General features: G+C 47.8%; 1 protein-coding gene across 1 annotated transcript in view; it reads left to right on the forward strand.

The window, feature by feature from the left end:
• Positions 1-698: 698 nt before the first annotated feature.
• LOC135896948 (uncharacterized) overlaps positions 699-21014 on the forward strand; it is a 183355-nt gene continuing 163039 nt past the window's right edge. The window contains exon 1 of the mRNA XM_065425499.2: positions 699-1384. Coding sequence (XP_065281571.2) covers positions 959-1384 — 426 coding nt within the window. The 5' untranslated portion in view covers positions 699-958. The remainder of the gene's footprint in view (positions 1385-21014) is intronic.

A 21014-nucleotide genomic window follows, 5' to 3' on the forward strand; every position in this document is an offset into this window, starting at 1 on the left:
TGCACGCTTTACAGGCGAACTCGCTCTGCAGTTTTCATCCCGATGCGAATAACCGACTTAACGTCGCGTAAGAAATAGTGCTTTCTCCTCGACATTAACATTATTACCGTATTCATGTTACAATAACTATGACGGGAAGAGGAATCGGCTAGCAGCCGAAACGGGAGCTATTTTGTATATGTCGCCGTTTTCACATGCGCGCAGAGGAGCGAGGTGGCGCTGGCGTTGTTGACTTCGAATTTCTCTCCCGTCACGACGCCTAGCTCAAGAATCGCAAGTGATCGGAATAGTTCGTCTCCTCTAGTTGAGAACATCACCCTCTCGTCGCTCGTTTTGCTGGTACCACAAGGGCGTTGTCGGCTGCCGTGCCACATCTCCGACTGCAATTTCGTTTACTCATTTCGCTGTTTACGATACGTTTGTACTGCGCAGAAACACGTTTGGTCTTGGATGGTGCTTGCAGAGAATAGAAGCTGCTTTCACAGTATACATTTTCTACCACCAGCATTCAATTCAATTCATTTACCACCAGGTTTACAGGTTGCAGCACGCGAAGAAGCCCATCGTGATGAGTATGCGACGATGTTCGGCTAATTTATGCAGTTACACATTTCTTGGTGAGATTGCTTGCGAAGAGGCCCACAGCGAGGAAGCGTCGCAGCCGACGGTAGCGCCGTCGAGGTGCCCCAGCGGCGTTCTCGCGCGTCTCCGTCGAGCAGACGACGGCGTCCGCGGTCTCCCGTGTGCGCGTAGAAGCGGCGGGGGGTAGCTGCGCGCGCATGCGCGGAAGAGGCTCGGGCCCGCTGGCATCGGCGGCGGGGAGGCTTGCCAAGATGGCGGCCTGCGGATCGGTGCGAGGTCGTCGCTGAGGCCGCGGTCATGCGGGAGCCCTGGGTCCCGCGGCTGGGGCGCCCTTCGGTTGACCCACGAGCGTGCTGCGACACAGCGCCCACGAACTATGCCCTTGGCGCCTAGACATGGGACGGCACCTTGGGAAGCGCTTCTCGGGCGGCTCGTGCTCTGCGCCGCCCTGTGTGTGTGCCGCGGTAGCGGCAGCGGCAGCGGCGAGCTGCCTCCTCCGGCCGAGCCACCCGTGTCGTTCCCCCCGTTCCGGTCGTCGGCGCGCTGCAACGCTTCGTGTAGCGCTGGAGCGGCAGCCGCGGCCGCATCGTGCGCGTCGCCGCCAGCTCGGCTGCCCTTCTGCACGCACCTGCCCATGCGGCGGCTGCTGCTGGACGCCGGCTCGTGTCACGCCGACCGCCTCGACCGAGCGCTGCGCGCCGACCAGCTCGCCTGCCTGGTCGCCTGCGAGTTCCGCGCGCTCCTGAGCCGCTTTGACTGCCTCGGAGGCTACTCCGCCAAATGGAACTGCCACACATGTGCCGTGAGTATGGTGTGCCTTCACTACGCTATCCGCCGCCGTGTGTGACGACGTCGTGGCGAGAGACGCTCCGTGCACCACGGCCCACCGCGTGGCTATAGGAGCAGGTGGCGTGGCACGGCCGTGAACAAGGGTCACTTTTCGGGGCACGGCCGCGGTATCGTGCTTACGCTACGCAGCGTGCTTTTTCATTTTGCCAGCGTCGCCCGTCAGCTCGGGCGCGCGTTTGCACGAATCGCGAGGCAGCGGCGGCGGCGGCGACCGAGGCTTGACCTCGGCACGCTTCTTCCCTTGCTCGCTCACTGCCTGCGCGCGCGCCGCCACTGCCTTCTCGTCGCTGCCCGTTCCCGAAACTGGGCACCCGTGTGTTCGAGTGTTCCCTCTTTCCCGATGATACGTTTCCTCGCGATCCCGAAATGGGAACGAGACGGTTCGCGGCATTGCTTCGGGGTACGATTGGAGCACTGATTGCAAACCCGTGCGTGGCCGGGCAGCACTGACTGTGTGTCCCCCCGGCCAACCCTAAAACGCGTTCTCGCTCTGCTATTCGTGCCGACGTTTCCACCAGTGGTGTGAGAGGATGGGAATGAATGGACATATACAGAAAATGTAATCCTGAAAAGACTATAACGAATCTCTGGTAACGATGGCCTCCTAGCATTAGTGGGACCGAGCATATTTTCTAGCTTTTCCTCCCCGGAGCGGTCGGTCGAAATCGACTGTGCTCGACATTCGCCTTTGCAGCGTCACTTTTGGTAGTGGCATGATTTCTATGTCGTCGTTGTCTGGAGGTCGCGTCACTCAGCCCTACCGGATTCTGACCATATCACGGTGAAACAACTTCGAAGAAAAAAAGGATAGAAATCAGTTTATCGCAGCGGGCTTGGGAAATGCCTCGGTACGCCGGAGTTCAAGGTTTCCATTTGCCTAGTACTAGCACCGAAATATTTCTCGATGGTGGCGCCTCGTGAGTGAGTCGGAACCGACCTCCCGAGCCACGAGCTCGGGATGGTTCGCTTTTCAAAAGAGAGAGAACAATCGAAGGAGAAAACAGTCGCGACAGACACGACAGTTCGTATACGTTTGCGTGAGAGCGTGTCTGTCTTGTGGAACCACCGGATATGCCTGTCCGCTTGCTTGCGACGTTCGGCACGTACTTCCTTCATCGCAGTGAAAGTAAAACAAAAAGCTTTTTTTTTTCTTCGCGAGCGAGTCTGGTGAACGAGATTGGTCTTTCGCCGCGTCTATAACGAGCTCGAGAGCGTCCTATTAAGGGCTCCCCTCCCCCCACTCCTTAACTTTCCGCCCCCCTTCGCATACCGCTCGTTGGTTATACGTAGACGGGCTCGGCAGCTAAGGCTACTCGCAACTCTAGCTCGCGCATTTTCGCGGCGCTTAGTCACGTCAGTCAGTCTCGCCTTCTTTTTTTTCACGTTCTTCCTTTTTAAAGGCACTTCTTTCTTTTCTTTCCACGTTCGCCCTTTCGCGCGCCGCCTCCATCCCACTCGCGTATGCTCTACGATCTCGGCGCGCTGCGCGCTCCTCGCAACAAACACGTGTGTGCAACGGCCGAACGGCGCGTTTTTGTGCCGCAGTACGTTGCTTTTTTTTTTTACCGTCTCGATTATTTTTTCTCTTCGGTGCTGGCGAAAGCAAAACACGTCGCTAACGAGCGGGGCGGTTCAGCGAGTTCTCGCTCGCAGGCGACTGACAGTGGCGCAAATGGGAAGGAAGGCGAAGCGAATGGGACCCCGAAGAAGAATCGTCGATATGTACGTTTCGTACGCAAAGAGCTGTTCGTAAGAAACGTCGCTCGGGCCAACAAATCGCGGCCGCGAAGGTGGGGTTCGCGATCGCTCCGGCTAATGGGAATGGTCTTTAAGGAACGAAAAGCTTCTTCTGATTGTTCGGCGCAATATAGGCCATACATTCACAAAGTTATTAGAAGCGAGCGCTCCATTCATCCCTATATTCCTGCCCTTTCCCTCTGTTTTTCTCGAATTTTTTCTGCGGTCACGCGATCGGAGCAACCGCGCTGAAGGGACGCGAAACTGCGCTGTCATGATCGACTGACCCAGTTAATCAGGCATATGCTCAAAGCGAGAAGTGAGTGTGAACGTTGTCGATAAGTGGTTCAAGCGGGAGTGCTTATGCCGGTTCGTGGCGACCACTCAGGATATTTACGGCATTTAAAGCCACCAGCGTGGAAAGAGTGCGTGCGAACATTGCACACGTTCTACTTGTGGCGCCTGCTCGTTGCACGAAACACTGCGCCATCGTATATCGTGCCGATAGAAACGACGTCGAACCGAGATAACAGCGCGCAGGTTGAAAAACCAAAATTGGCATCCGCCAGTTTTAATGCCGAACGAGTCAAAACGTATTCACGGGCCCGTCACAAGCACTTATCACAAACAAGCAAGATTTGCGAGTCTGTGCATGTGTTCACAAAAAAATCTCCTGAACTTAGGATTGTCCGTAAGATGGAAATGTCCGCAATTGTTGATGCTGCGCATATTCCTAGCGATAGCGGCCGGTCAATGTCAAAGAACACCTGTAAACTCGAAACAAGCTTCGTGAATTCGGTCCCATGGCCTCCGCGTCGCAGTTGGGAACGCGGGTCCATCTGTGCGTGCGCGTGCGAACATTTGACATCTGCACTCGGTACATTCTATCCCGCTCGGTATCTTCGCATTCCACGACTCAGACTGTCTCCATTCATGGCATCCCTGAAATGATGACAAGAGGAGGAATCGGCGAATGAGAACGAGCTTCGGTTCTCCACGCGACGGGTTAGCGTGTCGTCGTTCGGGCCGGCGATGGGTGGGGAGGGAGGGGATTTGGAGAAGGAGCAGGAGGAGGAGGAGGAGGAGGAGGTGGGATCGGCGGCAGTGGGAAAGCTCGGGAAATCCGAAACTCGCCGTCTCCCGGCCCGTCCATCGCGACCGGCATCGCCATGTCCGCATCGGTCGCCGCCGCCGCCACCGCCGGCGCTCCAGCGGCCGCACCACAGCGTCGCTCTGTTTGCCCAGTTGATTTGTGCCGCGTCGCCAAGGGGGTGGCGAAGCGATATCTTCGCCAGACTGCTGGGGCCTCTGTCGCTAGCTCAGCATGCGGGACGCCGAATGACGAAAGAAGGAATTTACGAAGCGAGGCGCTCGCTTTGCGCTGTGGTGGATCGTCGGGTGGTTGTACCACTTACCTCGAACGCGAGTGACATTGTTATTAGTGGAACGGGTTGGGAAACGCGCAAAACGACGGCGGTTGTGAATATAGAACGAAGAGGAAAAAATGAAAGATCTCTTGTCGGCCTCGTTGTGCGGATGGCATCCTTTCTGCTTTTAACCGTTGCGAAGAGAACGGAAACCAGGCTTCACGAATCCGAGCCGTGCGTTTTTAATTGTGTGAAATTCTTTCGTCGCGCGACCACCGTGCGCTCGTGGTCTTGAGCTTGGGTGTTACTTGACGACGTGCATCTTTTTACTTTTGTCTTCTGTTGTATCCCGGAACATGCTACGGTGCTTGTGATGCAACACGAGCGTGAGTTGTGCACTACTGGCTGGATGATGTCACGTTTATAATTACAAAATTATTCCGTAGCATTTCTTCGTTACCTCCACCAATGGGGGCACTTCTGTTGTCTTTCTAAAGAGTGACCGACGCAAAATAAAGCGGCCAAATAAATAAACAAGTGTTGAGACAGTCTTCTATATTCTGGTGTTAGTTTAAAGTCATTTTATAAATAAAACTAGAAAAAAGTATGCACATTTGTTGCTTGAGAATGGCTCTCAAGTATTCAAAAGTTGTTTCGACACAAGTTTTGCATATCGGCCAAATTGAGCGACCAAAACCAGAGCCAGATTGGTTGGGGGAAGAACACCTGTTTTCACGAATCTCACTTTTTCGGGGCTTCTGCCGGCTTCGATAGCGCCAGTTTCGCGAAGTTGTTGATTTCGTAAAACTGCTTGTCATTGGGCAGCTTCCTGCGTATGACTGTGTTAATTATAGCAATAGGGCCGCGTGCGTTCATAATCGGAACCCTCCTTGCATTTGAATGACGTTGTTTTTTGTATTTTTACGCAAACCAAAATGTCCTGACAATTTTGTGTCTGAAGTGTCAAGCCTGAAGAGCGATCAGAACAGCTCACCATATTATTTGTAGTAATTTTTAGCCCTCCGATATACGTTCTATTCGCATGCGATATCTGCTTGTCGGTACCACAGTTCTCCGTCCATTTCGTCCACACCTATTATCCTGCCACAAGGCCGTCACATCATTCATTCGGTACGAATGTCAACTCTTTATCCCGACGCTTTCAAATACATTTAAGACGCCTATACCGTTTCACTCTTCCTAACGTAATGTTATAAAAGACTAGCAGAAAGGCTAGGCCTTGTTTGTCCCAGAATACAGTCACCCGGCTTGATTTCTGGAAGCTTTGTCCGATGCCGAACGTCGAAGCTGTTTTTCACGTATTGTTTGTACACGCGTGCGCTTGTTCCGTTTGTCGTCTTATACGATACGTTCCGAAATTCACGAAATGTGACTAGCTAGCTGTCACGCACTTAAGCCACGTGCATTGGAGCTAAGACTTCGTTCGGCCTACGCTCCAGTTGTGCATAACCGGTCCTTAGAGCACAGGCTACATGTGAACTCAGGGGCAAGACGTTAAACTACTATCATGTTTTATGTTAAACTACTATCATCTTTAACATAAAAATACTATAAGGCAGGGTTAAGGGAGGAATCAAACAAATAGCAAATAGACTTTCATTTATTTGTTTAAATAGCGTGCTCATGTTCGAAAGACCGTGAAACCAGTAACGATGTGAACGTTCAGACTGAGAGGGTCACATCCTCCTAGTAACCATACGAAACAGGCTATCTTCAACTGTTTTCTTGGGGTTTGACTCGGCGCTACGGCTTTGTGCACTAGGAACCTTCAGCACCGTTTATTAGGTTTCAGTCAGCAGGAATGTTATATTCCTGCTTTTTGCACGCGCAGAGACGCCCCCATTAGCATCTAGAAAATGAGATGATGACGCTAATTTTCAAAAGCGCTCATCTTGGCTCCCTGCCACACGCGCTTTGGCTCCTTTTCGCCGGTGTAAACCTGACGAAGAAAAGTTTAGACACCTGTTAAGAATGTTACAGGAGTCCCGTCTGTCGTCTTTTATTTGAGTTCATCGACCTAACATTTTCTCTGTGGTTTCCGTCCGCCCGCATTATTCTGCCACTCGCCGCCGCTTGCGGCTCACGCGAGTTTGGTGCTTGGTTCGCATCTGCGTGTAGTTCAGTTCAGCACCACAGTGTGGCTTACTGGCTCCGCAGTGAGTGAATGACGAGCGATAAGGCAACCGATATCTGTTGGCGCGCTGCCCAGGGGAGCGACAATGGTACATTGCCTTTAGCACACATTAACACGACAGCGTTAAGGGCTCCGTGTCGCAGAAAAACCGGCGTCGGCGTCCAGCATCGACAGTCGTTTCTGCAAAAATAAATGCGAACCATGCATACCCAATCACACAAGCCCTCCATGTAGCGCAAGGAAGTTACTGAACTAATTGAATTCCTTAAGCTAAAATACATCAGAAAAATTGTAAAGTACGACTTACACACAACCCACACACCTGATGGCGTAGGATTGTAATTTTAATATACGAGAAAACATAATTCTGCTACGCGGAACCTCAAAACACAAACCCCTTTTGCAAATCTCAAAGGCTATAAAGCGGCGCGCCCGGTCCATTGCAACAGCTCCGAATGGCGCTCGCCTCAGCCGCATCGTGGCCCACGCAAGAGGTCGCGTTTCCACCAGAAAGCTCGTCTTCGTGCATAGCGTTAGGCGCCAGCGTTTCGCGGTAAACGTTACGGTTACGTAAGCCGCAGTTGCCGGGAAGCGTGAGACGCAGTCAGAGATATTTGAATGCTATCGCGTTCCACTCTTAAAGGCGAAGCTGAAGCCTCCTCCAAACTTTTTCCTTAGTCTGTTCAGCCTCGGCAAAATTCTTGTAACACTTGGAGGAATTCGCGAAGGCGCTCCTTGGTACTGAAGTCCTGACAATGGGCTAGTTTAGCGCTCACTCGAGAAAGTACTGGCGCAAGAATTTCAGTTCTGATTCTTTTACAGCCAGCTGCGAGAGTAGTAAGTGCCATTACCAATCACAAAGTAGCGCGTCGGTTTCATCCTTACCCTCCTCCTCCTCAGCCTCCTCCTGTAGTCGGTAAAGGACGCTCGGATTTGAAGAGGTAATAAGATGTGTGGGCTGAGCACCACGCTTCGCCGTAAATACCAACCATATCGTTGGATTGTCGTCGTTATATTTATTTATTTATTTATTTATTTATTTATTTATTTATTTATTTATTTATTTATTTATTTATTTCGGTAACTGCTTCGCCTTTACTGGCATTACAGCGAGGGATATATATATTGTCTAATGTAATATATTTGACACCCAGATCAAGTACAAGAAACGCGGTAAAAGTCATCGTTGGACTCTACGTAAACACTTTCAGGCGAAAGAATATTGCAGTCATTTATGGTCCGAGGAAAAAAACTAATAACGCAAGGCGTCACCTCTAACAGGAAATTCATAAATCTTTAGACTATGGACTTTTCCTTGTTATATATAAAATGGCGCTCTAATACACGTTTTTCTACCTATCCTTGTTGCGCAAAATTATACACAAATATTTTTTTATTCAGCTATTCACGAGTAACTGGCATGCATGTTACTAACGTTAGGGAAACTGGTGCCGTTTGACGGGTTCAATGTCCTCTTGTGGAAGTGTTGGCTCCAGCATGAGGCTTTTCTCGTTGACCTACTGTTGATTCCTTTCTGTTCCCATTTCCAAGTGAGCCCTTTTGTCTTGCGCTGCTCCAGAGTTACTGAATCCTGAATACGTTTCCGATTAGATGCACGTCGTCGATTTAAATGAGATGCAGGTAATAACTTCGCCAACATCAAGGATATGAACGGTCATTTTTATTGACTTCCTTGAAAAACCCGCCATCAGCGTGCTCTCACACGCTGAAACATGGTTGCTGAGTTAGGTAACATTTTTTTATTGTTTTTATACTTGACCGTTCGATTGCGAAGGAAACAAGTGACCCTTCCTCCAAAAACAATACGAGTGCTACTTTTCCGTTCTTCTCTAAGACCTCAAACTATTTCAAGAAAGGAAAAAAAAAACTCTTATGCTGGAACTGTTCGTAAGAGCAAATGTCAGACAATCGTCATGACGGGCACACTGTTAGCAAAAGCTGCTGGCCCGTGGAAAAGACCCTTCGGAACGAAAAGCTTTTTTGAATTCGGCCCCTGTTTCTGTTTTCAGGAAGTCTTGTATTAAGTGTCTTTTTTATTATTATTACTTTAAAATCACCTTCTACGATCTCAAGTTCAGCATATTCTTTTCTTTCTAATTATTTGCCGGAAATAGAGAGGCGTTTCTCGCCACAATGCCGGTAGCTAGCAACAGTCAGTCGGGGAGTAGAGGTATTAACAAAAGCACTGCAATCACGACTGAAATAAAGCAAGCTCTAAGGATCTTTGAAGTAGGGGGGGGGGGTACATTTATTAATTATTTTTCGTAAAGCGTAGTCTAAGACAACTTTTGGAGAAAGAAAAAAAAACTGACACGTAAAAGTAGCTGACTCGAAGGATTATACTCATATTCTAATGGTACGCGTCTTAATTTGCCGAAACTATGGCAGCGAGACACTGCTCCCGACCTCCTTTTCCAGTGTGATCTATAATTATGTGCTAAAAATGGAAGCTTTTATTTTTGCGTTTCCACCCGGAGGATTATACCTAATCTTGCTTCTCGGCTATTTGCAGGCTGCGTACAGCGCCTGCTTTCTCTTTTCTCAAGGCTTCGCTGCTATTTCGTTTGGACGCGCCAGTTGTAGAATATTCGCGCCTGCATTGCGGAAGAACCGAGCACAAAGCTTTAATTAATGGACCTTCTATTAGTAGCGAGAGTAATATTACTCGCCTCTGTACGATTACTCCGGGCCCATCAACGCTGACGTCATATTCTTTTCAGAAATTAGTTGGCAGGGTTCTCGCAGCTCGTGCTTAGACTCTGGCCAGGTGCATGATATCGCGCTGCCCGCATCGCCTTGGACAAGCAGGTGCTTGTGAAATGCTTCGTACAGCCAGTCCTCGTAGCTTTCTTTGAATTTGATGAGTGACACGATGAGCTCTCGGCAATGGAGGGCTTATAAGACAAAAAGACTGTGTATTTTTATTATTGCCACCCCTTATGTAACGCTCCATTTATTGGGGCCGTTAAGGTAATAAAATGAAATCAAATGAAAAGCGTTCTCCTCTGAATGGGCTCGGAGCCACATAACGGTGTCAAAATATTTTTTTCGTCAATTGAACTCTGAGTAATTGAATATATTTGTCAAGCAGACAACGTGAGATAGTTGCGACCAACGTGAGCACAGCCTTCAGCCTTGGCTTAATGCGATCTTGTTTTTATGATGTTTTTTTTTGTAATGCTTCATTGTGGTCGCTTTGCATGAGGACTGTTGCACCGCTCGATTTGGCGTTTGTTTTTCACTAATATCCCTACGGAGATCGATGTCATTGGGCATGCAAAAGCTGCTTTGGCATTTTGCCGTGTGACGACGCGTTAAGGAGTATTTCAAAAACGTTAAGCCGTAACGTTGCCGCTGGAGACAGCAGATACGTGACATATATGCGATGATAATTACTTCCTGCCCAGCCTTCTAAAGAGAATGGGTGAGCTTTCACGAAGCGAGACAGTTTCTTACATTGGTTCTATCGGCCGTACATCATATAACCACGCAGAGCAACAAGGAAAAAAAAAGAAAGATGAGAACCGGCAAACAAGACATGCGCAATAATAATAATAATAATAATAATAATAATAATAATAATAATAATAATAATAATAATAATAATAATAATAATAATAATAATAATAATTATTATTATTATTATTATTATTATTATTATTATTATTATTATTATTATTATTATTATTATTAAGCACCCAAGAAAATCAGTACAGCAAAACGGGCCCGTCTAAGCCAATGGTGACTTGTGTGACGTGGCCCGGCATCATCAGCTAAGCGATGTGGTTGCCGTATACATGCACAAATTTCAAACCAACAAAGAAAAAAGGGAAACAAATAAGCTTGATAAACGTAGATCAGTTCGATACGAATCGAACAGTCATCATTGTTCTATATTGCATCCGATTGGAAAATTCACTGGTCAGAATAGTCGAACATTAGTTTCTGTTCGAATATAAGGGATAACAACACTTATTGGGGTATACTACCGGGAGAAAGAGCGACGCAAGTTAGTAAATATACTGAGTGATTCTTCTGCAGGGGAGACTGTGACTGTCGCGGCAGAGCCACCAGTTCCTGAGCACAGGAGTGAATTAAATATATTCCGCGCAACAGTTGCATGCCACTCGTAAAAATGCATCGCTTATTTTTTTACATAGCTTACGAATGTGTTGTCTTGGGCAAAGCAATTTATTATTTGACCACGTTTACATCACCTTAATAGGGTTTGTTGTGCTGCATAGTGTTACACGTAACAGTCCACGTTTATTTGGTGACGCGCAGCTCTATCGAGAATAATTAATCATTGGGCTAATTGGTCTTTCATTGCCGATGCGGAAATTCTAGCATTTTAATATAGTGCAGCAACGCTACTGTGTGAAGTTTCAGCTGTGCTGTTATAACGGTAAAATCTAGGATCTCCTGTTCAAAGCTGGAATATGAGAGAAGTGATGAAGGGAAATTAATCGCGCAGACATGGTAGCAAAAATTTAAAAAAAAATGTGGTGACAGCACAGAGAATCACCGTTATGCCGGAGGTTGTATTCACGATTCTGTTGCAATTCGACTTTGTATATGCCTGGTGATTTATGTTTAGAATATGAAGTGATGACGCCATTGAATGGACCTCTATGACACTTCAGTGAAGTTGCTGAGAATTTTCGCAGGGCAATGGAATTGCCCTTGGCTTCTGGTGTTCGCGTCAGTAACCTCCTCATTAACGGTCAGATTTTGTTCTTCGTCAGCCACCGTGTCTTCCTGAGTAGGGGTTACATTGGATTTCTCTGGCGCTTACCTTCTGTCATTTAGCTGATGGGCTAAGCCTATCCCGTGTGATAGTGTGTGAAGTTTTAGAAATTCAATTTTTGTGTTTGGCTCCTACTGAGTTGCCAGCTTTCTTTGAACTTTAGTGCATCGTTTATTCGTCGTCACAGTGATATGCCGAGGAAAACTTACAGTTGTTTGCAGGGCGCAGTTGACCAGATTAGATCAAGTGCGCGGCATTAAGCTGATTATTAAAAGAGAAAATGACTCTCAAATTTTAATTTTTGAGTTTCACGCCGAAAGCCCAGAACCGTACGTCAGTGTGACGTCACGGATTGCAAAATACTTTCTTTTGGATTTCGGCCGTTGTGGTTAAGTAAATGTTATTGAAGTTTAATAATTTCAGTCTTTGGCTAGTTTAGAATGCAGCGCAGTAGATTTTTACCGAAAGAAATTTAACTACACTCCATCTCACAAGCTGGTTGCATCACTGTGGAAGCTACACGAATTCTTGGCTAATAGGAAGGCCGAATGCCCTTCGAGATGTGCTCATCCACTTCGCGTCGTCTGCTCAGCGTCTGCTTGCCATCCTGTTACATGCTCCAGAATTGGTGGACTGACGCAAAAAATGTTTTGGCGGCGTATCCAGAAGCTGCGTTTAGATGCATGCGACAGCATGGCTTCGCTTTACCTTTACGCTTTCCCTGTAGTTACCTTGCAGCCTTCTTAGCAAGTAGTACGGGTGAATGCCCTCACAAATGTTCACCTGCGCCACAGCGTCTGTTCGGCGTCTACTTGGAGTTTGCTCGCGACCTTCATCACCATGATCATAGAGTTTCTCACTATAACACCTAGAGGGTAATCTGGCGCCACCGTCTATGGGAGTTTCTTAAGGGGGCACCGTGCCGTCATGGGAATGACGGTATATGTGTCTGCGAGGCTCGTGTTGGCTGGTGTTGTAAAAGGCTTCGTCTAAAACGTGGATATGGCTACGCAAATAGCGCGTTCTCAAAGTAAAATCTTCATAAAATATTTCCATTCACGCATATTACATTTTTACTCACCCACGATGCATGACCGAGCGAAGAAAAGCAAGAACAGACGACCAACTGTTTCAAAGCGAGCGCGAACCTTGTCGTCTGTCCTCCAACTTTAGCGGCCCGCTGATACATTTTACGTAACATTTAGTCGTACACATAATAACAAGTTCTCATAGGTAAACAAAACATGTTTTCGCGTAATAATAAAGCTAAAACAGCTTTTCACGTTCTGTTCTATTAGAAAATGAATCATTGTGACAGACGGAACGGTACTTGCCAAGCGCGTCTTCAAGGTGTCCAGTCTCTACGAGAACGATGCCAATCCGAATCCACAATATACCGGCATTCCCATGCATACCACAGCGCAGCAGCGCCAGATTTCCCTCTAGGTAATGTAGTGAGAAACTCTATGACCATGATAGATCGGGGTAGTAAATGCAGTGAACACTCAGGCTTCTGTAGCGTTCCGCATCGTCAGCGCATCACCAATCATAATGCTGTGGCGCCATCTACTAACTGGAAACCAAACCTGTTTCTCGGATTGGTGCCGTGACTGTAGTCCTAGCAGCGTGAAAACAAACCGATCTCAATAGTTAAGACAAAACATACCTAATCATTTGACCGGAGCGTGAGATGAGGCTTAGTAATGACGAATTTTGCCGCTTGTTTCTTGCTGACATGGCGGAGAGCCAGTATTAAGCGCGAATTCGGATCGAAGCGGGTGGTCGGCACTGTATGGGCGCTGCCATGTTGCCCCGGTTAGGGTGGCTGTTACGGTTACCGTAACCGCCACAGTTATTCTCGGTATACGACGGGCATGCGCAAAGGTTCTATCATGTCATGTATCGCTGTACCGTATCATGTAGCGAGCGAAATTACTCTCTAGTGTAGCCAATAATCAGCCAGTTACGCCCGGAACTATATACCGTTGCACAAGGGTATTGCCTGTGTACGTCTCGTAACTTCGGTAGTGCTACAACCAACTTGCGAGATGGAGTATAGGCCCGAGCAGGTGGCGGGAATTTCAAAACGGCGTTGCCACCTGTCTTTTGTTTATGTGCCTTTTCTGGCTTACCAAGCACCTTCTCGCTGTAGGAGTGGTTGTTTGCTGTTGCGGAACGGTAATTTACTAAGACAGCTCACGTAATCTTTCTCTTAGTGCCCCTTTAATCTTACATTAAAGACGGTTTTAAGATGTCGGATTTGGTGTCATCGAGATTATTGTGGCATCATGATACCGAGCAGATATTACTGACGTTTTGTAGCACTAAGGCTATGTATTACGACGTAACTCACAAAAAAACTAAACGATAGCGCTGCACCCGTATCCTGTGGTTACACTTGCGTGCGACAGTCGCAGCTATCGTAGGAAACAAGCGAGCCAGTGTTTCACCTCACGACGCATAAATAACGAAACCCAATCTAGTTCGTCGAAACAAGCTGGATCGTAAATTATTTATGACGTTCTGACTCTTTTCAATATACTTTGTAGTGTTAAGAGCGTTTGAGCATTCATTTAAGGCAAAAAGAAATATTAAAAAAATGACTTGTCAAAACGGTCATGTCCTTTAACAGCTGCTCGCTGCAAGCGCTGTTCTGCATTGTTTACTCGCAGTTCTGACCAACCCATAACTCTACGGCGTTTGAGATGTGTTGGAGGTTTGGCAAACCAGGCAACGTCATGCGCCGCGACTACAGTGCAGCCATGGAAAATCCATTGGCTTTTAGGATATTGTGGCTTTGTGTGACGCTCATTACTTACTTCCCGATCGGTGCGCGTCCATCGTTGACAGCACACCGACAGCAGCCGCGTTTCTCATGCGTTTATTGATTTCGTTAGATTTCAGAGACGCCTTCAAGTTTTCTATCCTGTTTGCTTTTTCGACGTGAGCTGAAAACATCGATCAAGCGTTCGAAGCACGCGCGCTGCGCCGGCGGAACATTGTCTAAACCGCTAACGTGAGGATGGATAGCATGGGCTTGTTGGCTTGACGTTACGAATTGTAAAGCAGCACGAAAGACAACAACAAAGGGAGAACGTAACAAGCAGCGATGTGTTTCTTACGTTGTCCATGTCTTTCGCGCTGCGTCTGCATTCACCAACACAAGCCAACTACGGCACATAAATTTCACACGCTGTACAATTTACCTTTTCTGCTTTGCTTAGTTACTGCGCTACGCTGCCTGTGGACACAAGTAAGTCTTCACAGAGGGAGTTGACTCTTTCTCGTGCCTCCACAACGGTCTTTGTCGGTACTTGGAAAATTAGCGAAATGCGAAGCAATGCTCTCGCTGGATTTGACAGTAAACGGCAGAGTAGCACAGGGACCCCAAGACTGTCGTGCTTCTGTTCGTAGGTGGTTGCAGAAACGCCTGGTCTAGCTCCCGTGCAATACTTTGTAGACAATAGCATCCACGAAGAAAAGCAGTTGGAATTTTCTAACAGCGGTGTAGCCTGGGTCTGGGACATGCACTGCATTTGCCAAACGCGCTTGCACTGACTGTACTACTCGGTTTTAGGCGGAGTGTCTAAGTTTAGGTGGAATAAACGTGGAGGATGAGGAGAACAGAGAGAGAGAGAGATGAAAGCTAGGGATGTCAACCAGGTGCCCAAGTGTGAGTCCGATATGCTACCCTATATGGAGGGAAGGGGGTTAAGGGATGAAAAGAAGAGAGAGTTATCCCTGCCAACACACGGGGCTGCCCATCACGTCTGCATTTGATCACTGAAGCCGCTAGATTTCATTAGTCACGCGCCCCTTCGTATCATTACACTGTACTGATGCGAAAATAAACATCATTGTCATTTTTATTGATTTGTCAGCCTGTGGAGCACGGGGCCATGGCCCAAGAATCTCTGTCTCGGAAAATGGTATGCGATCAAGCCTGCTCAACTATGTCTGAAGTCTGTCGCGTTCGACGTTAAAGCGACGACAAAAACACGGTGCGTGCTCGATTGTCTCTCTAGAGTTACAGGAGCCGCACATGGGAGAGTCTGCCATTTCAATAACAAATCTGTAGAATTTGTTAAATGCCACCCCTAACAAGCGGTGTCATAGTAAATCTGCATGAATTCTGGGAAGGTGCGGTGGTACTTGCAGCTTAAATCTTTGTATCGACAATCAGTCTTTGTAGGAGACCGTTCAAGACACGCCGGGTTTTCCAAGAAGTTTACGTTTTGGTTTGAGCTAGCAGGCTAAGGCCCCTCGCCGCGTCTGTTCGGGACAAGGGGCACTGTAACGTAAAACTATTCCAATCTGTTTTTATCCCAATCTCCTGACGTCAAGCTTACGTAACCAACGACGCAAGCATCGGGCAGTTCCCCGCAGCGTTGTTTCAAAAGCCTAATCAAATGACGTCTTCGTTTATAGCAGGGCCGTTATTTTACTTTCAGAGCGAATACCATAATCTACATTGAGCGGTTTCTCTTATCTAATTGGCTGACACGAGGCGAGGAACACGCTCAAGTGGAGAGGGTTTTGATGGGTCCGAGTCAGCACAGCGAAAGCAGATAACCGGATGAGAAGGGTGGTGCCAGCGTCTGCGATTGGTCCGCTTTCCCTTACTTAGCTTGCGGTGGCTGATCGAAAATCGCGGCTGCGTGCAACGGAAGGTTAAGAATGCCGCTAAAATGCATCCTCAGCAAGAAAGAGTTGGCAGAGTGATGTCGTATACGTTCCGAAATGGCTCGATAACGTTTTACTGCCACGTAAAAATGTTCAATATACGCAAATAAACCATGTTCATCGGCAGGTGCGAGTAGCGAGTGCCTGAGCGATCGGCGGGCAGCCATCTTCTATTCCTTTTGGAACGGGGCACTGCCCCACTTTTCAGAAAAAAAAATCAGTTTTGTTCGACACATTAATGCGCATTTAATGCATACACATCACTTTGGCGCGGTAAGTTTTCTCGGTTTTATGACGTCGCGTGACAGACGGGCGAAGTGAGCGCAACCAAAGAACGCTTGACCAACAGCAGAGGGCTAATGGGGAAAAATGCGTGGAATCAGAAATAATTATGTTTCTTTAGTTTGGTGTAATCATCATGCTTGATCAGTGTGCACGTATCATATCAAATGGCGCGTTTTCGCCATTTTTGTGACGTCTCGTGACAAACAGGCGAAGTGGGGGTGGTCCGAAAATATTTCGACCAATCGTGGAGGAATTATTGCAGAATTGGAATAGGAAATTTTGGAGTAGCTTTACGTTATAGCGCGTAGGGATATAGAAACTGTCTAAGTTTTTTTTTCTTTATTTTGTGGGTTGACCGGGCAGCGCCAGCATAGTCGTTACCGACGATGCCATGCAGATATCCAGCAGCCATCGAACGATGATATCATGTTCAATACAGAGGACTTGATGGAGAACTTCTCTTACATCAGGTACCAGTTGCTCACGAGCTCTGCGCGGTAATTATGACTGCAAATTCTGAATTGCTGCCTTAGAGTCGCACAATACTACTCACTTTCGAGGTTGTATTGGTAGGATATCATATATAGCATCACTAAGAGCGGCAACTTCTGTTCCCGTAGATGTCGTCATATGGGACACCTTCAACTCAATTGTAAGACGCTTCCGGCTGCAGGCCAATGAAAACCTTTAAAAAGTCATCCGTGTAGGTCACGTGCTAGTATTAATGTCATCACTGGCCACGTCCTATTCGAGACACACGGGCATCGGTTCAATTCGACGGCCAGCATCTCGCGGAATGCCAACTTCAGCAAACAAAAAACATTGGGCTCTCGGGTTATTCCTTCTCAAATAGCTGCTGTGTGGCAGGATCTCGGGCGTTCTACTGATTTTTACGCCAAATTCAGGTTTCCGAAATTGTGTCACGCGTTAGAACTTGTACCGCGAATAATGCAAAAAAATCGCGTACAATTGGTTACTTGAGAAAGCAGCCGAATTACGGTGAGCGCTACTAGGTAAAAAAAAAAGTCATCAATAAATTCCAAAAATTACAAACGAAATGTATGGAATACAGGTATTTTATTACGTGTAATTCGTTTGGTACATGATTGCCCCGAAGCAAATTTGACACTCTGAAGCTGTCGATGGTGAGAAACACTGCCCGTTTCCTTCTCTAGAACCTTGAAGCTCTTAGAAAGGTATATGAGTTCCGCTACTGTGCACGAAATCAACATGTTCGCGCAAATTCTGGCCTGGAAACTTTTGGTTTAGACAGTACGTACGCATAAAAACCACAAAACATTGAACTCTTACTTCATGATTTTTTTTTTCACGTGAAAAAGTTTGACAAAGCTTTGCATATGGCTGAAACGCTTATACGAACCAATTTTCTTAAGAAATGCATGGTTGCAATTTCATGAACACTTGTTGCGTATCATATATGCTACGCCATGCAGTTACAGGTATACATTACAATCATATAGAAAGATGTTTAAATCGGAGTAAACCTGCAAAAAAAAGGCATTACAACCATTCAAAGAAATTTGAAACTTTGCTGTAATAAGTAGAGTGTATTTCTCGCCACCCCGTTTGTTACCATTTTCTTTAAAATACTGGTAAAAAATATCATCCTTGACTGACTAATTATCGCTCCAGTATCTAAGCTGTATCCTTGTACACTTCATTTTATGTGAATTCTTGCTTTATGTAGGCTTTCAGAGTTTTACACTTGCCAAAATAATGCCTTCTTCCTCTTTCTTTGGGTGTTCATTTTTGCCGCTGTTGTGATGAGCTCTTGGAACGCCGCTAGCCCCACGCTAAGGGTGCTATAACGTAGAGCTATTCCACACATTTCTATTCCAATTCTGCAAATAGCCCTTCACGATTAGTCAAAAAATGTTCGGGCCATCCCCATTTCGCCTGTCTGCCACTCGACTACACGAGAGCCGCGAAGGCGCCCCATCTGCTTTGACATGTACACATTGGTTATGCATAATTAGGCCAGACAACAAAAAAAAAAAATTGTTTCCAATTCGACACTTTTTCTGACCACGAGGAGTCACCGCGTCAAAGTGACGTGTACGCGTAAAATATGCGTTATTATGCCGAATAAAAGTGCGTATCTGAATTTTAGAACAGTTGTCACTGCAGTCCTTTTCTTACGCTCCTTGTTTGACTTTTTCGAGCACGTCTATAAACTAAGCGTAGGCAGCGCCAACTAAAAGGCATCAACATCATCTCCTTGAACTTAGTTAGCAAAAACATCAATCAATCAATCAATCAATCAATCAATCAATCAATCAATCAATCAATCAATCCTACGTGGCATTGATTCTCTAAGCTTATTGGTGGGGCGCATACCCTTGCATGATGCACTTCATTGTCACTCATCTGCATGATCGATGCTTGCTTCTGTCGTTTGACTTCCACGTTCTGGCTTTTCCAGTTGTCCTTACTACCGGGCACCTCTAGGCTTCCCTTCTCGCTGCTGAATTTTGCCGTTTCTTCTTTTCTATGGGGCGGGGGGGGCGTCCTTTGCAGCCGTCACGCTCATATCGATGTGCGCTCCGGGCCTTGGTCTCACGTCTTGTGAAACTGGACGTTGTTATTCTTGCTTGACCGTAAAGCGATCAGATATGCAACTTCGAGCATTGCCGCACGCTATCGCCTGACTCCATGGCAGTGATGTGGATTCCGATGGTAGGCGGTGTGTGACGCGATGGAACCGCTGCCGAAGACTTTCCCCAATTGCGAGCTTGGCGAATCAGCAGCTGTCGAACTCTGGACGAGCGCTGCTTCTTCTGCCATGCCTCACTGGGTTCATGTTCTTTTTTTAATTGCGATAGCGAATTGATCATTCCTTCGATCTGTCACCGGGAAGCTCTTTGTTACGGGAAAAAAAGGAAAAGAAAATGCATAGCTCTAGGCGAGATTCAATTTCAAGGCTATCCGGCATCAAGGAGGTATAAGTTTATCGAAGAGGGTGGGTAGTAAGAGCATTTCACGCAGCTGGGCGCATGGTCTCTCTCTCTCTATCTCTCTCTCTCTCTCTCTCTCTGTGTGTGTGTGTGTGTGTGTGTGTGTGTGTGTGTGTGTGTGTGTGTGTGTGTGTGTGTGCGTGCGTGCGTGCGTGCGTGCGTGCGTGCGCGCGCGCGCGTGTGTGTGTGGAGCCACATTACTGGCGCTATTAACAGCAAACCTGAAGCAATCATCAAAGTAAGTGTCATGTGACGAACAGTTCACGCATAGTATTTGATACGGTATCAGCACATCGTAAGTAACATAAACGCTTTGTCAACTGCTTGCGTAAACACATTTATCAGATGAAACAGGCCTTGTCCTGGGATATATCGCTGTTACATATTGTTTGCTTTCAGAAGCACCATCTCTCGCAGCCTATGTTTCTTTCTTTTTTTTAATTGCTCCCTCTGTTGTACTACATCACCGCCTATAACGTGAGACGCTGAGCACCCGCCCCGAACGCTCTCGCCAGAAAAATGTGTTAAGGCCATCTCTCGGATCTCCGGCTAATAACGGGCACACGCGGCGAACTTCACACGCCGCACAGCTTGACCTGCACTGCTGTCTCACTAAGGAATGTAATCAAATCGTGCCAGAACCACGATATCACTATGCGGCATGCAGTACTTGGGGACTCGGGATTAATTGTGACCACGTGGGGACCTTTAACGTGCGCCCTATACGCTGTTAGACGAGCGTCTTTGCCATCCTCCCCCATCGGAATGCGGCCGCCGCGGCCGGGATCGCACCCGCGACTTCGAGCTCAGCAGCGCAACGTCACAGCCAATGAGCTGTCGCGGCGGGTCGTACTCGTAACTAGCGAAAGCGAACCGAATTTTCGCGCCTGCGCGTAATTGAACGATGTCTTTGAATCGAGCGCGCTCCCCCACACACGTCCATGCGAATCTCTCACGCGCGAAGCGATTCCCCTAGCTCGGAGAAATCTGCCGAGTTTCAAGATGCGGGAACGGCGCGGGCAAAGGGAACTTCCGGTGCAGGGGCCAGAGGGCGCTCGCGTGAGGAAGCGGTTCACGGCGGCGCTGGGGGAAGACGCGCTCTGCTCCGTTCGATCCGGTTCACAGGTCAAGTGGGTTAGCGCGAACGAGCGCGCGCGCGTGCATTCAGATAGAGCGTGAGTCGTCACGCTGCGCGCTCTCAATGCGACCCCCCCCCCCCTCCACCCCATTCCACCACCCACCCCTCCGCGTTGGTGCCGACGGCGGCGTCAAAAACTCGAGGCTCGCCCGGATGAAATGCTTTCTTCGGTCGCACATGCGGGTGCCGTCAGGGACACGCCTGCTGAGCCCTCATCGTCTCTTTCGTGCACCGCGTGCCGTTTAATTGCGTTCAGCGTGCGGCAAAACTAGAAGCTTGTGCTTGGCGCTCGTTTTTCCCTATTTGGAGACTAGGGAAGGTGCTCCGAGTGAACTCCTTCTTTATGGTAACGTCCCGCTGACGGCGAATGGGGCCCGTAGGCACTTGGAAACAGATTTGAGAGAATAATCATGTTGCCGTGCATGAAAGAAGATGGAGAATACCTACGGCGGTGTGATGATACAAAAGACGACAG

Source organism: Dermacentor albipictus, chromosome 1 (genome assembly GCF_038994185.2).
Source record: "Dermacentor albipictus isolate Rhodes 1998 colony chromosome 1, USDA_Dalb.pri_finalv2, whole genome shotgun sequence".
NCBI lineage: Eukaryota > Metazoa > Arthropoda > Arachnida > Ixodida > Ixodidae > Dermacentor > Dermacentor albipictus.